The 24,033-nt window shown below is 36.7% G+C and overlaps 1 protein-coding gene across 8 annotated transcripts in view; it reads right to left on the reverse strand.

The window, feature by feature from the left end:
- The window catches only part of INPP4B (inositol polyphosphate-4-phosphatase type II B), a 333,154-nt gene that overhangs the window by 108,497 nt on the left and 200,624 nt on the right, over positions 1 to 24,033 (reverse strand). For all 8 annotated transcript variants that reach the window (XM_074823724.1, XM_074823728.1, XM_074823726.1 and 5 more), the window contains 4 exons: positions 22,879 to 22,958; positions 13,352 to 13,463; positions 10,844 to 10,916; positions 4,523 to 4,670 (listed from right to left, as the gene is read on the reverse strand). In XM_074823724.1, the coding sequence (XP_074679825.1) occupies positions 4,523 to 4,670; positions 10,844 to 10,916; positions 13,352 to 13,463; positions 22,879 to 22,958 (413 nt within the window). The remainder of the gene's footprint in view (positions 1 to 4,522; positions 4,671 to 10,843; positions 10,917 to 13,351; positions 13,464 to 22,878; positions 22,959 to 24,033) is intronic.

Raw genomic sequence — 24,033 nt, forward strand, 5'->3', positions numbered from 1 at the left:
GTTTATAACTAACTTTCAGTGGGAATCATATACGTGGCAAGACTAATAACATTATTAATTGCATGATTACTCAAGCATTTAAACAGTTTTGTGGGTTTCTGTTTTCTTTTTTCCCCAATTTATTAATCAGAGTACCTCATTCAAAATAAACAGTGAGGATCTTTATGACACAAGCAACATAATAAAACTGTACAAAGCTTTTTTAATCACCTTAATGCCTTAGCGTCTCTAATTTATATTCTCTGCACCCCCACTGACATGAACTGACAAAATTACACACAACTTAGTGCTATTAGAACCACAGATATGTACTAGTAAGTGCAAAATCTCTAGTTAACAACGTAAAAATTCAAATGCTTTTTGTGGTGACAGAATTTAAGTGTGTTAAAATAATTATAATCTTGAAAAAAGGATTATTTTTTGCTTTCGATCTGTGTTATCCTTCACTATAACATGGGAAGCTCTAATAAGACCTGCAAGTTATACTGTTTGCTCTATATGGATTTCCTTAAGACTGGGGTATACTGTGCACAAATATAACACCTGGAAATGTTAGCAGCCAGTCTCTGAGAAGCATTGCTGACTGGTACAGAATGATTTTCTGGAGTCTTAAAACCTAGGTGGATTTTTCAGAAAACAACAAATGCTCTCTGACAGGAGAGTCAGAATGTAAGTTAACAGTAGCTTTCAGCTCTGCTGAATAATAGGTAATGTTATGTAGAGGTAACGATCACAAAACAAATTGGGGAGTGTTACTCCATTCCAATGCACTACAACTTTAAACACCTGATAACAAAGCAAAGCCCAGCAAATTTTACCTCATTGTAAGGTAAAATATGAAAACTCCTCTTAGACTTCTACAGAGGCCATCTTTTCCAAAATTAGTTATGAACAGTGAAATCGAGAGGACAGAGAATTACGTGGTGTTCATACATTACAATATATTTCATCCTTTAATTTATAAATTAATGTTTTTTAAACCGATCATGTTTGAGGAGGGAAATTGTCTGAACAGTACTAACAAAAATTCAAGTTATGCTTACATCCATATACTTGTATTCGTCAATGCAGTAACTGATGGAGAATAAGGAGAGAAAGGTTTTACATCCTTTTTGATGCATTATGGGGTCCATACTGCATATGCATGTATTTGAGCTACATTTTACTGACACGTTTGGCATTTTTTTTTTAAGTGTTGAAAAAATTACTACTTTGAACATTTGTGCTAGGTAGTTACTTGAAGTACGGTTTTAAAAGTCCTTAAGTGGATAGTATATTAACAGCACCCATCTAAATGTGGTTGGTTCAAACAGCCTCAAAAGTCATGATGAGTTTACTCAGAATAACTTTTTTTATGCTATTATCTCTTATCAATACAATGTTTTTGCAGTGCAATTGCTCAAAAATAAGTAATGTAAAAAATAGCATGCAACCAGAAAAATCAATGCCTACTTCCAACACATGGCATTTCTGCCTGGGTCTCCATCTCTCTATAGAAGCTGAGTATTAAAAGGTAGTATAAAAACCACATATCTTTCAGACAGTCTGAACTGTGTCCTCATTCTGTAATGTTACAGGAAAGAAATCAGAAAACAGACAAACAGCACAGATTTTCACAAGAAAAGGCTGCTGGAGTTGGGACAGGACAGCCATTCCTGATGCAGGAGGAAAGCTTGATTGTGCTTTGTACTCTGGAGAGAGAGTTTAAGGCAAGTTCAGCAATTTATCCTTGAAATTTGTATATGGGTTGTGACCACAAATACCATGGGCCAAATTCAGCTGTAAGTAGGGGGATTTTTCAGCCAAAGCCCAGTTTGGTTCCAAGGGACTCAAAAGACCTTTAGTGGCAAATCTGAAAGACACGTGTACTGCAGCTTTTACTGCAGTCTCCTAATTCTCCTGCTGTGCTGATCTAGTGCAACACAATTTACATCTACAACTGCAGGCTTAGATTATATGGGTCAACAAACTTTCTGAACAATTGTTGTAAACTATTAAGTCTTTTTTATAATCATTGGGTTCAAAGAATTACTTGGCTAATCTTGCATGGTAGATGCAAAAAATCTGGACAAGATTTGTGTGAAGAAATATTTAAAACAGGAGAAAGGACTCATTGGAAAACCTCAAGGAGGAAACAGAAATAATTTCTTAATAAAAAACAGAAAAGCAGACTGTATGACCCTTATTAGAAAAATAAAAATGACTATATAGTTCCTATTAAAACTTCTTCCAGGGAGGTTGGAAGGATAAAATCTTTAATGCATGCATATCCTTCAAAACATTATTTCATGCTGAAAAACAAAGTTAAACATCCTTAGAGGTTACATATTCCAGAGCATCACATCAGTAAATGAAAAAGTTTGGTTAACAATGAACACTGTCATTTTATCAAGAAATAAATAATCTCAAGAGCTATGAGTAAAGGGAATTTAAATTACAATTTAAAACACTATACTGAATGGAATTAACACTTCACTTGGATATTTTGTATAGGTAATTGCTTCAGACCTGACTATATTGTAGCCACGATATGAATAAAATGAAACAGGCTGAGGATTATAAGAAGTGGCCTCTGAAACAAAAGTATTTATTCTTTTATACTAACTGGGGGGAAAAGATGCAGAGAATACTTCAGAAGAGAATAGCCTTAAGATGGTACAGTGTAAGTTTTGCATGAGTTCAAGAACTAACAAAACAATATCCTCCTAACAACATTTTACTAGTTTACAGATGTAAGGAGTCCACGAGAACACGCATCTTTGGAATTATTTCAAAAAGCAAAGCCCATAGAAAGCTGAAGCTCCAACCTACATGCTTATATGATGACAGGTGACATGGATGTCCCTATTGTTACCATCTGCTGGTATTCTACCACAAGTCATTGCTTCTCTTGGATGGTCTCACCACCTCCCTCAGACTGATACAATCACTTTGTGTGTGTCTCACACCCACACTACAAGGCTTGAACAGCTAACCACATTGGCAGTCAGAAAAATCAGAACCACTTGCCTCAATCTTCGAGCAACTTTTACTTCTGTTTCTTTCTCAAAACTTTTCTTTATTTTGGTGAGTATTGAATAATCATTTAAAAAAATAAGCCATGCTGCTTCTTTACTATGACTGTTTCCAAGGAGGTGAATGCTATATAATATGAAATAACAGCAAGCGCTATTACTTGCATTACGCCTTTGGAGAGAATAACGCAGTAGTAGCAGAAGTGGCTGAAGTAATCCTCTAACATTTAAAAGGCATTTGTCCATGGGGCAAATGGAAATCTGGGAAGTAGATGAACTGTACAAGTCAGCATAATCTATTTTCATTGCTTATTTTAAAAAACCTTACACATTAGTATTCTCAAACAAGATCAGGCCATAAATGCCTAAACACAGTATTAAATGAATAAAATAAAGTATTATAACAATTCATATGTTTTTTATAACCCATCATCACCATGCATAAGTATGTATCAGTCCATTGACTTTATTAAAAGCAAGATTCTGGTCTCCCACATGCTGTTCTATTGGCATAACAAGATCATACAGAAGCAGCAGATGAGGTGAATAAAAAAAGAAAAGAAGCTCCTATTGCAGGACAAACAACTGTAAACAACCACAGGCAACCTCCTCATGTGGAGTTGCCTGAAAGTGCACAGGACGGCTTTGGGATGCAGCATTAGCTCACAGTGTTACTCCTACACATGAGACCAGATGCCCACCTACATATGAGGCAACTTTCATGGGGAAAGATGCAACATCTTCTTCTACACCCTCCATTATCATTGGAACAAGAAGGTATACTTTCAGCGAAGCCTTGGACTGCTTAAAATACTGCTTTTTTGTGCAGTTGTATTTGCACAGTTTACTAGTATTCAAGGACAGGCTGCCTTTTTAGTCGCTGCAGTGGATCTAGGGACACCTGTGCTCCCTACCCTCTATTTTCCTGGGCCATACATATTGTAATGATCCCCAGATATCCCTCCTGATTACAAGGCCAAACATGAACAAAGGTTTCATACTTACATTACTTTGGTATCCTTTTCTTATGCCAACTAATTTGCATGAGTTAAAGGAATGGGATTTATATTATTGCTCCTTTATTAACTACAAATATGTCATTTTTCATTGCTTGCATAATGTTCGTCTATGATATTAGCACTGCCCATACACAAAGCCAAACACACTACAATGTAGTTCACACCCTTGTCATGCACTGTTTCTTTATAAAGTGTTAACTTTTCAGGATATTTATATTGTTAAACAAATGTTGATGCTTACACATTTGAAGTCATGACTGCACTCTAGCACAGTTCATTACTGAGACCTTATGAAGTCACTGGATTCCTAAAAATTCTGAGCAATCAATTCTGTTGTTCAGTTACAGCTGTAAATTCTTAGCAGCCAAAAATATTGTTATATTTTCCCTATTTCATCCTACAAATTAATATTTTTAGCTCATCACTTACATTATTCCAATTCAGAAAAATAAAATTTAGTATTTACTATTGCTACTTCTTCTTCCTTACCTTCTCATATCCTCCTTTATGTGCAGATTGATCAGTTCTTTAGGAACATGGAAAGAGAGGGTGGTCTCAGCCATCTGTTCCCGGATCCGCATCCACTTGTTGTCAGAAGTAGGGAATCTATATAACTTGCAGATCGGGTTTTTTAACACTGCAGAGAGGAAAAATTATATCATTGCTTTAGCATGGTTATATGACTCTCTGAAAATTTATGACAACAATTTCATCCAAAAATAATACGTTATTCCCCCCCCCTTGCTTCCAGAATTAATTTTAGAACCATTAAAATTCTATTAAAAACATTAAATTTTTATTTAATTTATTATAGCAGCATGTGGTGGACAAAGTATTACTAGTACAGTAGATAAATCACGTTTTACCCACACAGGAGGTATCCTGTGAATTTAGCATTTCAGTATAACGAGAATGTAAATTATGTTCTCAATTCTTACACTTAAGATACAGTTAGAAAAACAGAAAGCACAAATAAACAATGAACTCACATACAGTCAACGCCATCGCTTACCATCTGCTAGAATCACTCACACTGCTAATAAATTGCATGGGACAAGTGAAGCATGCCTCAGAGTTTAGCTACATCTGATGCATCTTCTCCATGATATGCACACACAGAAGTCATGAACACAAATACCTGGTGTGTATCTACATTAAAGGAAACTTGACACGGTCAAGAGACTGCCACTACATAGAAAAAAATATAACAATCCTGTAAATATGTTACACACACTGTTCTCAGATTACTATTAACTTGACATAGAAAAATCATGTTACTTGATGTCTTGGGAGGTTATGCCTAAAACCCACCATGTTTATCTTAAAGCTCTCAGATGTCAGCTACATTTTCATTCAGATCTTACAATGATGCTTTATAATAAAGGTGGGAAACTTCTTCTCTCTCCCTTCCTTCCTCCCCACCCCCTAATGTTAACTGATTTTCCAGAAAGAGCAAATGGGGGAAAAGCTGAGAAAGAAAAGTTTTGTTTGATTACTTTGGTAAGGTTACTTGGAGACAAATGATTGTCATTTAACACACATCCACTGCTTCCTAACTCAGAATGACTTTGGACAGCCATCCAAATCCTCCAACAGCACCCTCCTATCAGCCTTCTGGAAAAAGCTGCCGTAGAGAAGGCTCCCATTGATCCGCCACTGAATGATCTATAACTCCAAGGAATGCATTTCCCCATGTGCACTGTGAGGAAACAGTTGCTGTCAAAACAATATCCTCTAATAGAAATTTCAGCTTCACAACTTGCTGCCGCCATTACTGCCTATGCAGGCTGATTTATAAAGAATGAAAAACACAGACCAAGTTAGTGAAGATACACAAACTGTCTTGTCTATCTAATCAAACTGTTTTTTAACAGAAGTCCTTTAGGAAAGGTCTAAAACGTGACCATAGATTCAAAGATAGCTGTAATAAAATGGTTGTTGGCATCTCATAAAGAAAGGAATGTTGTAAATAATCATGTTTAAGTAATTGTAGATGTATTGTTTTCTATTTCTATCACCCTACTGAGATCTCTTAATCATTAGTCTTCAGTGAGAAACTGGAAGCCTTTTTAGAGTTGTTTTGCCTTTAGTGATTTTACTTACAAAAACTAAATTCTGACTTACTGTTTATCAATAAGCCTAATAGATGCTTGATAGCTATGGCATGTGAATAACAGCTATTTTTCTTTACTACTAACACCCAAAATACCTCAATGTTCAAGCACCTTTACACACATTTTACAGCTTGAGAATCCTCACCAGACTTAATTATTTTCCACTACAAAAAACCACATCTTCAAGTGCTGTGCCTATGATCAACTTATACCCAGTGTCTGGACTTTCTCATATTACTTGATTAAAATATGCTGTAATGCATTCCTATTTTCCTCCTATTTTGCTGAGATTCTTCTAATCAACGAAATCAGTTTTGTCAATAATATCGACCACATTTGCCAATCCACAAAATAGATATATGGCACCAGTCATCTTCCATTAACAAGACAGAGAATTACAATCTTCAGATGTCAGGGAGAACTCAAGAAACTAAGGGCTAGTTCAGGTCTGCCCTTAAACAGATGCTTGGAAAAACAGATGATAATTGTGGGTTGTTTTTTTCTGTTTGGTTGGTTTTGGGTGTTTGGTTTTTTTTTATTAGTGCCACCTGTTCACTAGGAAGCAAGCTGCTACTTTCTACCTGGACATTTCAAACGATGATGCCCCAGACACAAAAGGCTCCTTTCTCTATTTTACCTTTTTATATCTACTTCCTAAGAAGTTATCAAAGGATGTTTTTCCAAGAACAGCCCTTAAATTTTCACTCAGAATCTAGTGCATTCGAAAATACACATTTGTCTGTGAGAACTTAATGCAAATACATAGCTCCACAATCTCTTTCCTCCCATCTCCCCAGTATCACCACCACCATCACAGGAAAAAAAACAGAACTAAACAAAAACCCAATAGGACTGCAGCATGATAGCAAGGGAGACTAAGAATCATTTTGAAAATGTGGATCCAAAGTTGTGATTTTAATTATTAAACTACTCTTCAGGTACTACCTCCAAGTCTGAATTTTCAGATGGGGATAATCTCAAGTGTGCTGCAAGTTCTAAAAAAGGGCCAAAACATCTCTCCAATTTCATTTACAAATTCAAAAAAAAAAGCCTGGGAATTTTATTTTCACAAGGAATCCAAATAATTCCCATTTGCAGTATTGCTAAAGCTTGAGATTGTCAATAGGAGCCGCACAGTATTTTATGTTTTTCTTATAAAGATAACTACTGAAGTCATGTGATGCCATAAAAATCTCAGATGTATTTTCCTTTCCAATTACAATTATAATTGTTTTTTAATTACAACAAGTTGTTTAAAAAAGAAACCTAGAAGGCATGTAAAACCACCCAAACAGTAAGAATGGCAAGACTAGATTTGGCTTTTTTAAAAAGTAGTTATTAAAATGAATGAAAGTTTCACAAAGGTAATTCTTCATGTATTTAGACAGTGATCATGAAAGGCACTGAGAAAAAAGAAAAACAAAATATCCAGATGAACTGCAGGGGTTAAAAAGAGAAAAAACCATTTTAAGACCCCTTCTCTATAGCATGCAGCATAAAAGACAATGGCCATATATTTAACCATCCATATTTTTGGACATTCTCATTTTTAAATTTAAAGATTTCTGTGCTTTTCATTCCATACAATACCCTTCACACTGCTTCCCCTGCAACTCAAATAAAAAATTAATAAAAGATTGAATACTCTGTTTTCATTTCTGTTCCCTACTGAACATAGATCAAAGCACACCGCTGCCATATACTAATTTACTAACAGTGTTTCTATTTATATCTGTCTTTGTAGCATAGGTGTAGTATGCATATCATTTCAGGAAGAATAATTTCAACTTGTTTAATTTCTGCTTAATTTCAATTACTTGTATTTGCTTTTTTATTGTAAAGCGCAATATGTTTACATGCAAACAATTGACAAACTCTCCAGTGTTATGAATAAATAACTGAAATTTGAGACATATAAATTCAATCTCTTGGGGTATAAATGGAATAGTGTTAAGCCTCTGTGAAATATGATACCCACTCCCACTCACTCAATAAGTGCTTCATAACTCACTTGAGGGCTGCGAGTTCCTTATATTAAGATTTAAATTTCGGAAGAATGCCAATGTGCATCTATGCCTACAGGCTTAAAGATTCACATTGGGGTATTTTTTCAGTTTCATAGTTTTTAAGGCCTGATAAACAACATGAGAGAAAGAACCTGAAATCTTTTAAGTACATGTGTACAGTGTTGTAATACATATGTATATGGAATACATAATGTACTGTAGATAATTCTGTATGTGCACAGCAGGAAAAGTAGTGCAGACAATGTTGATGTTATCATGTTGCCTCTAATATACTTCTACCACATTACTAATATTGTTCCTTTCCCTTCAGTCCTTGTTTCGATTGCCTCTAATTTTGCCACAACAAAATTTGTCTGGCTTAAACTGATTATTTTTTTAAATTTTCAGTTTAGGTGGTCCAGCTGCATAGAATGAGGCCAGAAATCTGCAACAGAAAGTTCTGTGCTTTATAAACTTGAATTCTGACAGTAAATCTTTTACAGAGATGTGCATTTTACCATATCCATGGCAATCCATCCAGATCTGACAATGACATAAGCCTTGGGAAAGAAATCTCAGTATGTAAAAACGCAAAACTTGAACTTAACACCTCATACATGCACTAAGGGTCTACCTTTATTGAAAATTCTTGCATCCTTCCCAACTTCTAATATCAACAAAACCATGCACATGTCATTGATACAGAGTGTATGAATATGTTTTTGGGCAGAGCTAGTGTGTGGTACAATACACTTAAGCATATGAGAAAGCCAGTCTCCAGGCAACGCAGAGAGCTTTGATCCATATGAAGACCAGTCATGGAGGCATCCTGGGGAAGAAGTCTGACTAGTTGGGCAAAGCTAAAATTTTCTTAGAAAATAAGTTGGGTATTTAATGAAAAAAAGAGTGGGACTGACAAAACCTGGAACTAGTGCCAGGTGTCAGCAGGGAGGTGGGAGCAATGCTGGGATGAGAAGAGGAAGTCACAAGTACAGGAAACAGACTGAAGAATAAGTGTTTATTAGAACAAGCTTCCTGTGACTGAAAACTCTTTCCAATATCCTGCATGCTGTCATTTCTTGCATATGCATTTGCAGTTCTGCTCTTTCTTCTCAACTCTTTTCAAAAACAAAAAATTACAAAAACCTCCATAGTATGTTTGACTTTAAAAATCCTAACAATGTTGGGTGGGGTGGGGGTTTTGGTTTTATGTTGTGTGTTTGCATATGAGAACAATAAATGTAGAACTGTTAAGTGCTGTCTAGATATACTGTAGAATCATGTGCAAATACTCATAACAAAGTGATCTAGGCTTCATTATTCATAAAACTGACCTTGGAAGTTCCAACAAAATACATTCCCTAAACTACAGCATTTCCTCATCCAAAAAAACTCAACAAAAAACCCCAATCAACCCACCCAATGGAGGCAGCAAATCAAAAAAAATCAGTTGTGAATCACATTTTCTCTGAACAGAAATGTCATTTCTTTAATGACATTAAAGAAATGTTCACTTATTTGTATGACGTACAGAATCAGAATCAAAGAATGGCTGCACTGAGTTAGACCAAATCATTCAACTGGCTCTGTATCTTGTCTCCAAGAAGAGCCATAAGTAAGATACCTAGTGATGCATGATACTCCCCCTGCCTCCAGTTATTTTCAGCTCAGGAATTTCCAGAGCCAGATGTAGTTCCTGTGCATTTAGTAATTTTCCATTAATACCTTTTCCACAAACACATCTAGTCTCACATTGAACTGATGAAAAGAAATGGCAGCTCTGAAGAAGAAATCTTTCCCTGCTTCTGATCTAGTCTCAACAAATCACAGAAAAAAATTACAGCATTCATACATACATGGGAAAACCTATTTTTTGGAGGTTTCTAGTGCTTCCTTCAGGCTGCACAGCTAGTCTAATAAGTCTGCCCTATCAGTGAAGTCATATGAAAAAGTTTCAGTAAAGGTTTTAAAAGGTTTTAAAACTTCAGTAACATTTCTCCTCAACTGTATGCAGCAAATACACCGAATTCTTGACAGCTCTGTGGTTTCAGACGACCCATATAACTTATTTGTGACATTGTTACTGCAGAGTAATGGAGATTCATAAACTTGGGCTAATAAAACTTTTACGGTGCAGCATATCAGCATGTAGTATTTCTCAGTATAATGAAAGAGAAATAGATCTAGTTCAACACTGTACACTCAAGCCCAGAGTTGACCTAGAATTGAGAATGCCTTGCCAACAGCTTCATTCACTTTAGGACATATAGCTTCCAGATCGAGCTGAAATTGTCACTTCATCAGCTATTAGAGAGATTAGTTCTCCAGGGTATTCAGTTACAAATAATGCAAAATTACTTTAACAGAATGTCATGCAATGACATGACAAAAACTTATGAGGTTAATTCCTTGCCCACTGAAGTCACCGACAGTCTTGAAAATCATTGAACAGTAAAGAAGTGGGAGATTTTAGCAGTGTTTCAGGAAGCATAATTGACATACATTTCTGAAAGTTTTCCTCACGTTTCTCAGTAAAATGCTACTGTCAAATACGTATAAAACATTAAAATATTAAACTTAAAAAAATATTCAGCATTTGAAGAGTCTTCTAAGAGCTCTGTCCCAAATCTTTGTGATTTCTTCAGGATCAGACATAGCATTGCATCTTTTATGGATGTTAGAATACTTACCTGCATTTAATGAAGGCAGGTTGTCTTTACCACTTATGCCTTCAGTGGCTGTACATTCACGAACCAATGCACACTACAAAAAAAATGCAAGCACAAATATAATACTCAGGTGCTACAAGGAAATTCATAGCAGTTTATAAATCGCATAAAAAAAAATCATCACTGATAATGTAACTTCCCAACCCTTAATTATAATTTACTTTATTCTTGTTATATTTCTCTTCCAATATACTGTAACACAACCAGAATTATAGCAGAGAAAATGGCAAAATATGAACAGCTATTCTATAATAAAACAGAAACGTTTCCTACCAATACAATGGCAGAGGTTAAAATAATTTTTGACAAGTTCTGTGCTTTCAGAGAGGTTTCTTTTGACAAGGCAGTTTTCACATACACAGTGTCAGAAAGCACTCCATGAATTTTTAAACAAGTGAAAAGTAGGAAGTATAAAAAGTCTTTAAAATGCGCTTGTGGTTTGTGATTAAAGTAATTTGTTATACAAGTGAATTGGAAGATTACTTTGATAGGATTAGTGTATAAAAGTATAAAAAGTTTATGGAGAAATCAACCAGTGTAAAACTATGTTAAATGTACTAGGAAGTATACTTTTAATGTTCCTCCTCCACCAGTCAGAAAAAAAACCCAAAACAACAGATAGCCTCTAAAGGTGATAGGGAGTTCTGTTTCCAGGGCTTCCCCAGGTTCTAGATGTTCTACTGCAGAGCTTGAAGCAAAGAGCAAGATATGATGTGCTCTCTACAAGTTGATATGTCAGACTGAATTTAACTATCACCTTCTCTTCCATAATGAATTCCCTGCACATAGTTTATCTAATGAGTTAGCAAACCTAATTCAGAGTTTACTTCTTTGAAGTAATTCAATAACTCTACATTCTCACAATTGCATCCTCACTATGAACATAGAAACCAAGACTCCATGATGAAACTAATCCATAAAAAGTAAGGACTCCTTTAAAGACCACAGAAAATATAGGTGTCACAAGGCTGGTCCTTCTTGACAAGTATTAGAACCCCCTAGAAAGATGCTGTTAAAGTCTTCTGGCTCCACCAGGCTAGACACAGGTCATTAACTACATCTCAAATAATTATAAGAAGTCTCATCCCACATTTTGAAATGGAAGAAAAGCAAAATGAAAGGCTGAAAAAAGGGTTCATGTCGCATATCTTGTGGAATTTTTCTAATACAAAACCAGAAAGATTTCACAGCATTTGTTGGCTTCTTTGGAACTGATACCACTGGTCCACTGTTTTAAAAGGGCATTGAAGTCCTTTGAGAAGAATGGTGAATAAAGAAGCGTAAAGTCTCTCCTGAGAGCTTGGCCCAAAAGCAGACTATGTTGGCTGGGCAGAAAAGATATTCAGAACAATGCCCTTTTCTCCAAAAATATATTCTTATATGTTACTTCCAAACAGAAAAATGCAGTCCTTAATTTTACATTGCCTGTAGCGTTATCTAAAATTGTTTTCTTTCATGAAGAACAGAATACACCATCGTGTATAGCAATACACCATAGTATTAGGGCTGTAAAAATTCTGCCACTGAGAATGGGGCTGCAGAGGCAGACATACCAGGAGGAGGCAACTCTATACAGTTATGTCAGTTGTCATCAGTCAGGGAGCCAGTTAAAAAGACCTTTTTTGTTAACTGCAAATCATTCAAACGCTGATTTCCTTGTTCTGAGCAGTCATTTCCGAATCTCTCCCAAGACCACACCTCTTGTCATTGTATGGAGAGCCCATCCATTCCACCCTCCCTCCTTTGGTTCTCCGTTCCTCTCAAATCCACTCCTCCCATGTAAGTTCCAGCTCCAGTCTCCACCACTTTTGCCTGCAACAACCTGTCTACTTAAGACCATTTTTGCTCTTTCCGAGCCCTTCTATCCTTCCTCTTATCCCACACCATGAGCACCCCAGCTTAGAATCCCTACATACACCCTCTGGACAACACTCTCCTGTACTAGCACTCTGAGATTGTTGAAGCATCCCTCCCGTTGATTTTTCCCCACCATGTGCTCCCATGAAGTGCAGCTGAACCTGCCCCTTTGCAAGAGGATTCACCTCTTCTTTGGCTTGCCTGTCTGCCATTCTTTCCAGGTTTTCAGTATTGTGGGCACAGGTTGCACATAGAAATCCACGAGAACAGGACTTCAAGGGCAGAAAACAGAGGAACTGTCCAAGGGAAAAAGAAGTCATATTTATGGCAACTCTATGGACAGTTTTTTGATTGGGACTGATTAAATATGGTCAGTTGAGGTCAAAATCAGCTCTTTTTTTTTTTTCCTAAAGAAGAGGAGGGACTAGGAAACTGAGAATAGAGTATTACTCTGTACATTTTCATGAAAAACTATTTTTAGTTTAGGGAAATTAAGTGTACGTGGTACTTTATTCCAGAAATTTTTTAGTAAATCCTTAACCCAATTTGGAATTAGTGATTTAGGCATTTGGTTCAGCTGACCATTGTTTCTGCAATGAACTTAGTTTCTACCTTTTGATCCTGGGTGTCTGTTGTGATGTGGTCCGTTTCCCCATCCTCTAGCTCTCCCATCTTCACAAGATTGACTTCAATGGTACCAACCGTCTTTCCACCATCAGAAGTCCTGGAAAAAAAACCCATGACATTAGGTTATCTGCAGCATCACATTTGTTCAGTAAGAATACTGTCAGTAAACGTTTAGTCCCTTCTCCATTCTGTATAGCTGCAGTCACCTGTATTGAACTCATTATTTGCAATCATAAAGCAAATGTTAACAATAAGGCATATTGTATTTTCTCCAAATTCTTTCTAGCAGTGAAAGTTTTCATCATGAAACTGAGGATGGGTAAGTGCTACAAGTGGTGGAAGAATTCATGAACATTGCAAAGTTTTCATTCTAGATATTATTCTGTCTGTGGACTGTCAGAGAAAGGGCTGTAACATATTGCACCAATATCCCACTTATGACCTGCAATCTCACTACACAGTATACTGCTTTGTCTCCTAACATAATCTGCGAAGAAAGGACATGCTCAGTATATTAATAAACCTCCTGCTAAACCAAAATAATGAAAATAATCTGAATATCACTTTTCCCTTTGTAGTCCCTCTGCAGAGTAATTATTCAAAATCAGTCTTATTTAACTGTATGGGAGAAGATAATACAGTTCCAGGTGAATTCCTTTATTATCATCCGTGCAAATAGTTTACTTCCAACTAAGCAAAAATAAATAGCAATTCAGATTTACATCTCCAAAAAAAGAGTACTGCTCACTATTTTTTGGAAGAAACAAGGGTTTAAACTCAAAAAATATACTGACTGGTCTTTCAGCCCTCACTGGTAGCAAAACACCAAGGTCAATGGCACAGTCTATCTCCCCTGGCTTATTCTGAACAGTTAAATTTTTTGAAAGGAAGGAAAGGTGACAGATCTTTTAATAATAATGAGGAAAGTGTAACAACAGCCACCAAGCAAAAATTGGCAAAAGGAAATGCCGAGAATAAGTTCAGCAGAATTACAAAAGCACAGAAAGGATGAAGAATGAAAACAAATGTGTTTGGGGCAATACTGTGTATGATCTCAAAATTGAATATGAAAAGTGATGAAGCAGGACAAAGGAATAGGGACTAGAGGGCTGGCAATAAAAAAGAAAAAAAGACTGTCAGAAACAGCAACATTAGAAAAAAGTGTTTCCATTAAAAACTGCCACGTTCCTAGGGCAATCCTCGCTGCAGGAAAACACCAAAACCCCTGTCGGTACAGACACCCTTCCAGAACTTCAAAAATTAGTCCTCGTGTTACATTAGTAAAGGAAGGAAAAATCCCCCAAACACCCTTCTCCTCATGTCACTAACCAGGAGAAAGACAGACTGGGGCCCGAGCGCAGCCCATCCTGCGCAGGGAGCGGTTCCTCACGGAGGTAGGGTCCCAGTGCCAACTCTGCCAAGCAGCACTGCCCTGACCCGACCCGTGTTGCCTCCTGCTCTCCCAGCACAGCCTTGCCGTGCTGCCCTTCTGCCGTGCCCAGGCTTCCCCAGAGCACTTGCTCATGTCCCAGGCGGGAGGACTCTGCCTCTGCGTTGAGCTCCCATGATTTTACATAAGCTGTATTTCTGCATGCAGTATAAGGCCTTAATTAAGTCAGAGTATGCCAGCTCTTTACACTGACTATAGTTAAGCACATACGTTAGCCTTTTCAGGCACGGACACTTATTTATCATGCTAAATCAAAACTTTCATTTTTTACAGTAAAGTCTCAAAACATAGCTAACCCCAAGCTTCAAACTGAAATAATTATTTTGGTTGCAAACCATTATGCTTTAATATGTGACAGTAGAATACACTCATCTTGCAACTATACAAATTAAATATGCTGCTGTATAAAATCTTGTAAAATACACATAATTCTTCATATTGTCACTACTTCATTTGCTCTAAGCCAAATTCATTACTGACAATAAAGAACAATTAAAAATGAACCAATTCCAGATAGCCTTGCAACCAAAAAAGTGTATGTTAATTAACAAAGTATACAAACGAACAGTAATGAGGAAGAAGAGTTCAATGTCCAAGGGGTGTTTATGAGCAAAAATATATAATGATTTTGAAATGCATGAGAACAACGTAAGCGTCTTGAATGAAGGATGTTCCGCTGAGTTGCTACTGCTCAGTGGTCTGACAGCACTTGTTTTCTCCTTCCTGTGTCAAACCAGCATGCAAACTAGGTGACCTCAACAAATGCACTATAGCATTTCCAAGGAGAAAGGGAATGCAACATACGTTAGCAAACCACATATACTTTTAAAAATCAGAGTAAATGTGAGGCTGTAAGACTGAAAATTTTTCAACAGCTTAATGTGTCCTGATCAAAGTGTCAAGTGGACAACCTCATTATCAGGCTGACTTAAATATGCAACAGCACTTTGCTGTTATCCTGGTCTGAAAGGAAAACGTTGGATTCATTTGACTTCCAGAAGTAAAATCCTACCCATCCTTTCTTTAGAGAACACAGGTTTCTAAGGCCAAAGAGACTTGCAAGTCTGAGACTGACCTACATAAACCAGATATGATTTAAAATTACATCAGGGTAAACTAAGAGTATAAACAAACGTTGAGCAAAACGGAGCTCAATTTGCAAATGAACTGATACAAACCAACAAGGCATGTTGCTAAGTTAAAACAAAATAAAAATGGAAATGCCAGTTACACTTTCTCAGTCCTCATCTCCCTTTCTTTAGAACACTAAATATTCCCCCTTGTTGCTGTTATTAGAGGCTTGGCCTCAGTACGGCAGTGAGCACTGCACTGCTTGCCTGCACGAGTAGCAATACATATTTAGAAGCTTTCTCCATACAGGTTTAAAAAAATATGATTGATCTAATTTCACTTTATATCAATTTTTTTCAGTGATTTTCTTCTCAAAATCACTCTTGTTCTGGTCTAATACATATGTAATATTATAATCTGAAACATGCAGTACCTGCAAGAGAAGGTAATGCAACAGAAAAAAACTAAAACAGTGGGACTGTTGCATTTTATAGTTGTACTCCTTCCTCCATTTCTCTTATCTTTCCAGATGGAAACATGAAAACACAATTTAAAAAACAAAAAAATCTGAAGTTTCTTTTTGAATGCTACAGGCACAGAAATCAACAAAGAGCTCTATAAACATCCAGGGATTAACTGTGTCAGACACTGTGAATTTAATATACCACTGGTGCATGAGTCTTCAAACAACAGGCATGTCATGCATTTAAAACTTTCAAGCAACTTCATGAGATTAAAATTTTGCTTGAAAGGAAATAAAAAGTGAGAAACAGAAGTGATGCAGCAGGAAAAATAAAAAAAGCGTAGTGACCACACTTAAATAAAATAAAAATCTATATTATTTTACCTTGCAGAAACAGTATTGTGCACGCACACACATATATATGTATACACTTCATGGCATTTGCCTGGACAGACAGGAAGAGACCATCACACAGACACACTGTTCAACAGAGCATCAGGAGACTAATTAATTGGTTTTAGGATACTTCATAATGCATTAGGATAGAATCAGCTTATTTGCTGTAGTTTAATAAAGATGAAAAGCGCACTCTGCACTCACATGGTGCAATGAAGACTCTCCCTGCATCAAACTGCTTACAGTCATGAGCCAAGAGATACTACAGACCCACAGGACAAAGGACTGCACCTTGACAAACCTGCATAGGGACAGCAGGGATGGGGAACACAGTGATAAGAATAAAAAAAAAGTGTCAATGTGAAGAAACCCTTATACAGCCTAAACTCTAGCTGGCTTGTGGAGTTGGAAAATTCCTGATTTTTTTTTTTTTTTTTAGCAGTCTGGGATAAGGAGCACTAATCACCTGATATCTGTTCACGGAGCATCTGCAATCTGGAATACGACCAATGAAAAGGAGAATAAGTGTTAGAAGAGTAATTTCTAAACCAGATTTAGAATCTAGTGTCATAGGATGCAGGCTTCGGCAGCAAAGCTGGCAATATTTCAGCCCATCCCTAACCATCCAGTGCAACATGACTGCATATTGCAGCGCTCACTCCACCTACCACAGCCGTAATCCTGAGCCAGCCCGCACTCACCTAAACTGGAGTCACCAAGGACACCATCTTCTGATGAGGCTTGCAGAGGTTGTTCTGAGTGAAACAGTGTGTTGTGAACTTTAAAAAAACCTACTTTATCAGCGTTAAAGGCAATATTGTTCTACTCACTGAGCCAAACCCAGAGATCTTTGAAGCCATCATGAGATCTGCTCAGGTTTAAAACAACAGTTACTTACTAATGCTTCTAATATTAATTTAAAATTTATTATACACATGGATTTCCTTACCATCCCAAATCCTTAAGGATCACCAGGTCAGTATCAGTTTCTTCAAATGTGAGAGAAGGAGCTAGCCAGCACCATCATGAGCAGCAGCAGTATGTGCCCACCTTAATACTTCTGGCAATAAAAGGGTGACCCGGGCATCCAGAGAAAAAGAGGGTAACAAGTTGGCAATGGAAAAGCAAGTGAGCTAGATGGACTAAGTATAGCAGCCATTTGCCTCCAATGCTGTTTTCATCAAGTCTCACTGCTGTGAGTTGAATATGCAAATTTAGGCCTGCTAATTGGTTCCCATGGCCATACCTTTCTTTCAAAAAAAAAAAAAAAAGGCTCAAGAACGCAAAGAAAAAGAGAAACAGACTCTGTATTTGCATAGCTGTGTTAATTATAGATGACTAAGTGGGTGACTGCCTGAAAAGCAAACTGTATGACTTCCAGTCTACCAGGTAGCCCCTTTCTCCAATGCATAATACACAATAAATGTGATTAGTACAGATTAACATACAGATCATCATAGAATTATTTTCTCCACTGACGCAATATATTTTGAAATATGCAAGCACAAAACTATGGTATAGAAATGTTTATTCCATGAATTCACAGTGGAGTCTATTGCAATCAATACCATTTTTAAACAAGTCCACTGGTAAATAATGTTCTGTTACATTCTAAGGTAAATAAACAAAGTTTTGCACTGTTCAATTCTTTCTCAGTTTTCACCATTGTAATGTACTAAGCTTCATGTACTTTAAGCGTCATGTCAAAACAAGTCTCACCTCAACTGTATGGGAGATTTGCCCGGCTTATAAAGTCAAGCTGTTGTTCACCTGCTTCCTGGGGTGGATGACATGACATGAAGCAGCCAAGAAAATTTCAGGATGGAGACCAAGTAAATCTAGTTGTAGGCAGACTTGTACTGAATTTTAATAGGGAAAAGCAGCAAAATATATAGTATTTTATAGTCATCATTTGCTACCAAAGTTATATGTACATAAACGTATGCAAAAATTAATGTGCTGCTTTCAAATTCTCTCTAGTTAGTTAAACATTGTGAATGTAACTGCTACTGAGGTGCAGTTACGTGTCTTCTGGACCACATAACTACAAGGTGCTTGGAGTACAGTGTTAGGAGGGAGGGAAGTTGGGGTGTGGGGGATGTGGACAGGACTTTCTTTAACGGAGTCTTGGAGTTATTTTTTTGAACTTTCCAAAAATAACTATAGTTTATCTCCCTTATTTAAAGGAAATAGGTTTGGTCCTGCCCAAGATTAATGAAAATAAGACAACTAAAAAAGAAAGAAGGTTGATAGACAAACAGATGTTGTCCAAGAGGTCAAGTACAGCTACATGTTTAAAGAAAGTCTGTATGGTACATGATTGACAGACATCCACAGGCACATTCTCTCTGATAGTCTGTATAATTCATGCACTCCATCCTAGTTCTTGTTTTTGTATGGTTAGCTCCATCACTATAAAGTTCCTGCTTACAGAGGCCAAAGGATCCGAGTGGTATTGATACTACCCTAGTTTTATATTGAAGTAGCCTACTTACACTTTCGTTCTGTCTACTAAGAGGAGTGTCTCAGACAGATGGGCCTTATTTTTACAGAGAGCACAAAAGAGCACTATTATCTTTTTCCTTTGCTGCTTCTTACATATAACTTACTGGAAATCATACCAAAATCACCCAAGCTAAAGAGGACCTTCCTGGAAACAGGGCAAACACAGGGGAAGCAGCTAATGGAATTACTAATTGCTAGCTCTTTACAAAAGGCCGTGGACCTCAACCAAGCAAAAAACCACTTTACACTGTTCTTAAAAGAAAGGCATGGCAAAGTGACCCTCTAAACTGAACTTAAAATGTAAATCAACTAAAAAAAAAAAATCAGTATTATTTACTAAAATAGCAATTAGTATACCTAACTGATTTACAAAGAAAAAGGATGTATGCTTGCTATTTTTTTTTTCAAATTGGATACACTGCAACAGATAGTCAATATTAAGAAATATTCTGCTATTGAATATGGCTTTTGTATTATTCAATAGCCCATTTTCTCCTGTTCATCATCACAGCCCTATAGGAAAGCTGGAAGCAAGTGACATTGCATTACCATTGCAGAATGAAACATTCAAGTCTATAGAAAGCATTTCTGGTTTTATAAACTTCATATTGAAAAGTACAATCCCAAGTCTCTAGTAACTATATTCCTCTGCCAACATCAGTTGTGTACATTGTCAGCATTGAAACAATTCTACAAATTGACCTGTTCAGGTTTGGATGACTAGATATAGGTGTATACGTCTCCAAGAAACACTCAGCTATCAGTTTAGGGCACCTTTATAGAGAAGAAAGGACAATCAAAATAAAAACCTCTTTTGCAGAGGTTTTGTAACTTGTGTCCCTAACCACTATTAAGGTACAACAGTGGGGAAAGGGAAAAAGCAGACCACAGTTTGTCAACAGTAAGGAATTGTAGATGTATGCCAGCCCTCCACAAAATAACTGAGAAAAATACAAGAATATTCCTTTAAAAACAGTTTTATATTTCTACATTGTACCTTAGAAAGACAATGGCAAGACATAATAACTGGAAAAAAAAAAGCGAAAAAGTAACCAGATTCTATAATTACACCAATATTTACAGGGCACACCACAGAGCTATTTCCGGATCCTTAAATCTCTATTTCAGATCTAACAAAGGAGTATCTCAATCACAGGCACTCCCTGGTAAACTCCCATCCAAAGTATATCAACAAGAATTAAATAGAATTGCATGCTCTGACAAGTCCCTTGGTATATCCCCTATTCTCCTGAGGGTTACTAATATAATGGGGCAATTAGAGGAAAGCAAGTTTAGATTACTAGACCCCTCTGGTTAAACTGCCACCGAAGAAACGTGGATCATTTCTACTGATTTTGTGTTGCTGAAGAGCCATAATCAGGAATCCCACATGTAAAAGGTTAGGATTTTTTTGTTTTCAAAAAAAATCCAACCAAATCCTATCATTTAATGTATCTGCAAATTAATTTGAATTGGTATAATATTTGTCTTCTAGTGTTAGCTGCACAGAGGACATACAAGACTAAAAATATTGATTAAATGCAAATCTGATAAGGCTTAGAGGTTCAGCTGAAACTAACCTGGCAAACTCATCTATTGCTTATTAGTTATCTATCTGAACTTTCTGTTTACAAATTAGATGGATTAGATACAAAATACTTATTCTTTTCAAAATTCCCTGAAACTTTACATCCTGTCAATTATTATGGTACCTGTCAGAGGCATTCTTTCAGATCAAGTTTTCAATATGTCAGAGAGGCAAAGTTTGTCAAAAGAACCTGAGACAATTTGAAATTGTGTAAGAACAGACTCTTCCAAATGCTAAGGTGGTATTTGTTTATCTAGCTGTACATTTCCACAGAGAGTAGTCAGTTCACATTTTGTCTGATCAGTTTTGTTTGTTAGAAGACAAAATTATCTGCTTGTTAGGCATGGAATTTTCTGTGTTTGGAAGAAATTAAAATCAAGGCATTTTGTTAACTTTGCCCTGTGAACTACACACACACATGCAACTACTAGTGTTAGAATAGGAAAGCAGGTGCAGTAATAAAACCAAAATACTTCAAGAAGTTTCCATTTCAAAAAGAATGCAGTGTCCTTGACATAGTGACAGTACCACAACATCGCTGAATAGGTCGTAATTTGGGCCTTCAGCCAAATCCAGGCTGGCTTCATGTGCACAGGATAAAGAATGTGACACAACTTTTCTACAGCACCTACATACAATATCCCAGGCAGAACATATACCAGTGTCACAATTTTCCTAGTCACAGCCTCTTTCCTCCCAAAATTTTGCCGATATGGAAACATGGTGAGTTTCAGCAGTTGCTACGTGAAGCTTACTGTGTTTACCCAGTAATCTCAAATAAGCCTCCATTGTGCTCGCAAAAATCAGCTCAACAAAATCCCTGCACTATATAAAGTCCAATGAATTCACTCTGAAAATCACCACCTAAAAGGTTTCCCCTAACCTTCAAAAAGTTTTGATTTGTATATTGATTCGTCTTAAGCCATGCAAGGGAGTATCAGGCGTGAAAACTGAACTCTTTTCTTCATTGCACAGCTTTAAGAAATATCTGTTCAGCCCAGCCCTAGTTTTTGAACACTGGCTCTGACTCTCCTGCAGCTCTGTACCCTGTGTCACTGTAGTCGTACATCACCCCCCACCACCGCCATTTGACTTTGCCTGCATATAACTCTAAAACTCCAAAAGGAGTCTTAGAGAGTTCCTCTGCTGGCTTTTATTATAACATAACAATGAGTTTAGGAGACTGCAAATAATTCCACATGACAGAAGCCTTAAGTCATTAGGTCCACCATCTTTAAATATGCCTAGTAACCAAACCAGCAAACTGTACAGTTTAAACCACACATATCAAATGAAACCAAGAACCTTATGCTCCTTTCTAAAGAAAACTTTGAAAGCACATCCCCTACTTCAAGTTCCCTGCAATTCTTCTATAAATTATCACACCAAAAAACTACTATCCTTTTCTAATCTGACACATGGAAAGCTCCAACTTAAAGAATTGGTATTTCATTTTGATGTTATGCATGATAGAAAATAGAAGCATTTCAAGTTGACATCTAATATACCTGAAATAATACAGACTTTCAAACACAGTTAAGCAGCAATCATAGAATCATTTAGATTGGAAAAGACCTTTAAGATCATCAAGTCCAACCATAAACCTAACACTGCCAAGTCCACCACTAAATCATGTCCCTAGGCACCTCATCTACACATCTTTTAAATACCTTCAGGGATGGTGACTCAGCAACTTTCCTGGGCAGCTTGTCCCAACATTTAATAATCCTTTTGGTGAAGAAATTTTTTTCTAATACCCAATCTAAGTCTCCTCTGGCACAACTTGAGGCCGTTTCCTCTCACCCTATAACTTGTTACTTGGGAGAAACCAACACCCACCTCGCTACAACCTCCTTTCAGGTAGTTGTAGAGAGTCTCTCCTCAGCCTCCTTTTCTCCAGACCAAACACCCCCAGCTCCCTCAGCTGCTCCTCACAGGACTTGTTCTCTAGACCCTTCACCAGCTTCGTTGCTCTTCTTCGGATGTGAAATGCCGGGGTTATTAATTCAACATGGTTTACAACAGAGGAAAACACTTACCTGAGGGTAAGGGTCAACTGTTGCTCCTTTGACTTCACCAAGTCTCCTACTCTAAAAGTTGTACAGCCCAGGAAGCTTCGCTACAAAACAAAGCAAAAAGAAAAGATAACATCTCCATTAATTTTTGAAGTTTTATTTGTTACTTTTTTTGGTCTCACACTTGGAAATCTTTCTTTTGTACCTAGAAAAATATTACATTTCAATATACTAGTTTGACACGTTATCCCGCAGAAATTTTTTAATGCATCTGTAGCATGATTATCAGTAAATTGTTAAACTCTGATTTTATGGGCAGGAACCTCTCTCTTTTTCATTGAGAATGGTCTGACAACCTGACAAAGTAACAGGCTGTAAAATGTACAGCCACAGGAAAATTTTCATTCAGTACAAGCATTTGCAGTTTGCATCTTCTTTCTATATTTCTTATTTCTAGATTACAAGAAATGCTAAGTTTTCAGTGCTTTACCAAAGTTGTTCTTGCTATGCTTTTTCCTCAAGCCTTAGGCACTACCATCTATATATTCCAAATATGAATGTATTTGATAAGAAAGTGTTTTTACATTGAGTTCACTGCAAGTTTATTAATAGAAATGTTATATTCCTCTAGTTTATGGCAGTGCTTGTAAGAACTTGTTTCCTTTATTTCCATTGTAAGATGGACCTATTCATTGCAGAACAAGTGCAAAGAAATGAGCTAATGAAAGTAGAATGTCTGAAGTTAAATTAAGCTACAGCACTATATTTTTTCCTCCTGTCAAAATCACCTTCACACATCATCAAGAAAATAGTGCAAAGAGGAAAACAAATGCATCTTCTTTTGCGTTTTAGTTATTTGTTAACCTCTGCTCATATACCACTGCACATAGCTAAAATCTCATTTGGTCAACTTGGCCAACAGTAACATTCTTGCCCTGGGAACAACGAGAAAAAAAATAACAGTCTGCAACCATCTTCCTGGCATTTATCTTCCAAATATACAACTCAATATCACTTGCTCTGAATCATAAGATTATGCTGAATTTTTGCAAGAAAGTGATAAGAAAGACAAAGTGTTTTTATTACGTTGTAGTAATTTTACTCTACTGTTGGAATGGCAAATTCCAGGCTAAATTATATATGTTCTTGGACATACAAATTAAAGAAGAATCAAGTTGC

The sequence above is a fragment of the Strix aluco genome, chromosome 4 (genome assembly GCF_031877795.1).
Source record: "Strix aluco isolate bStrAlu1 chromosome 4, bStrAlu1.hap1, whole genome shotgun sequence".
NCBI classification, from domain to species: Eukaryota; Metazoa; Chordata; class Aves; order Strigiformes; family Strigidae; genus Strix; species Strix aluco.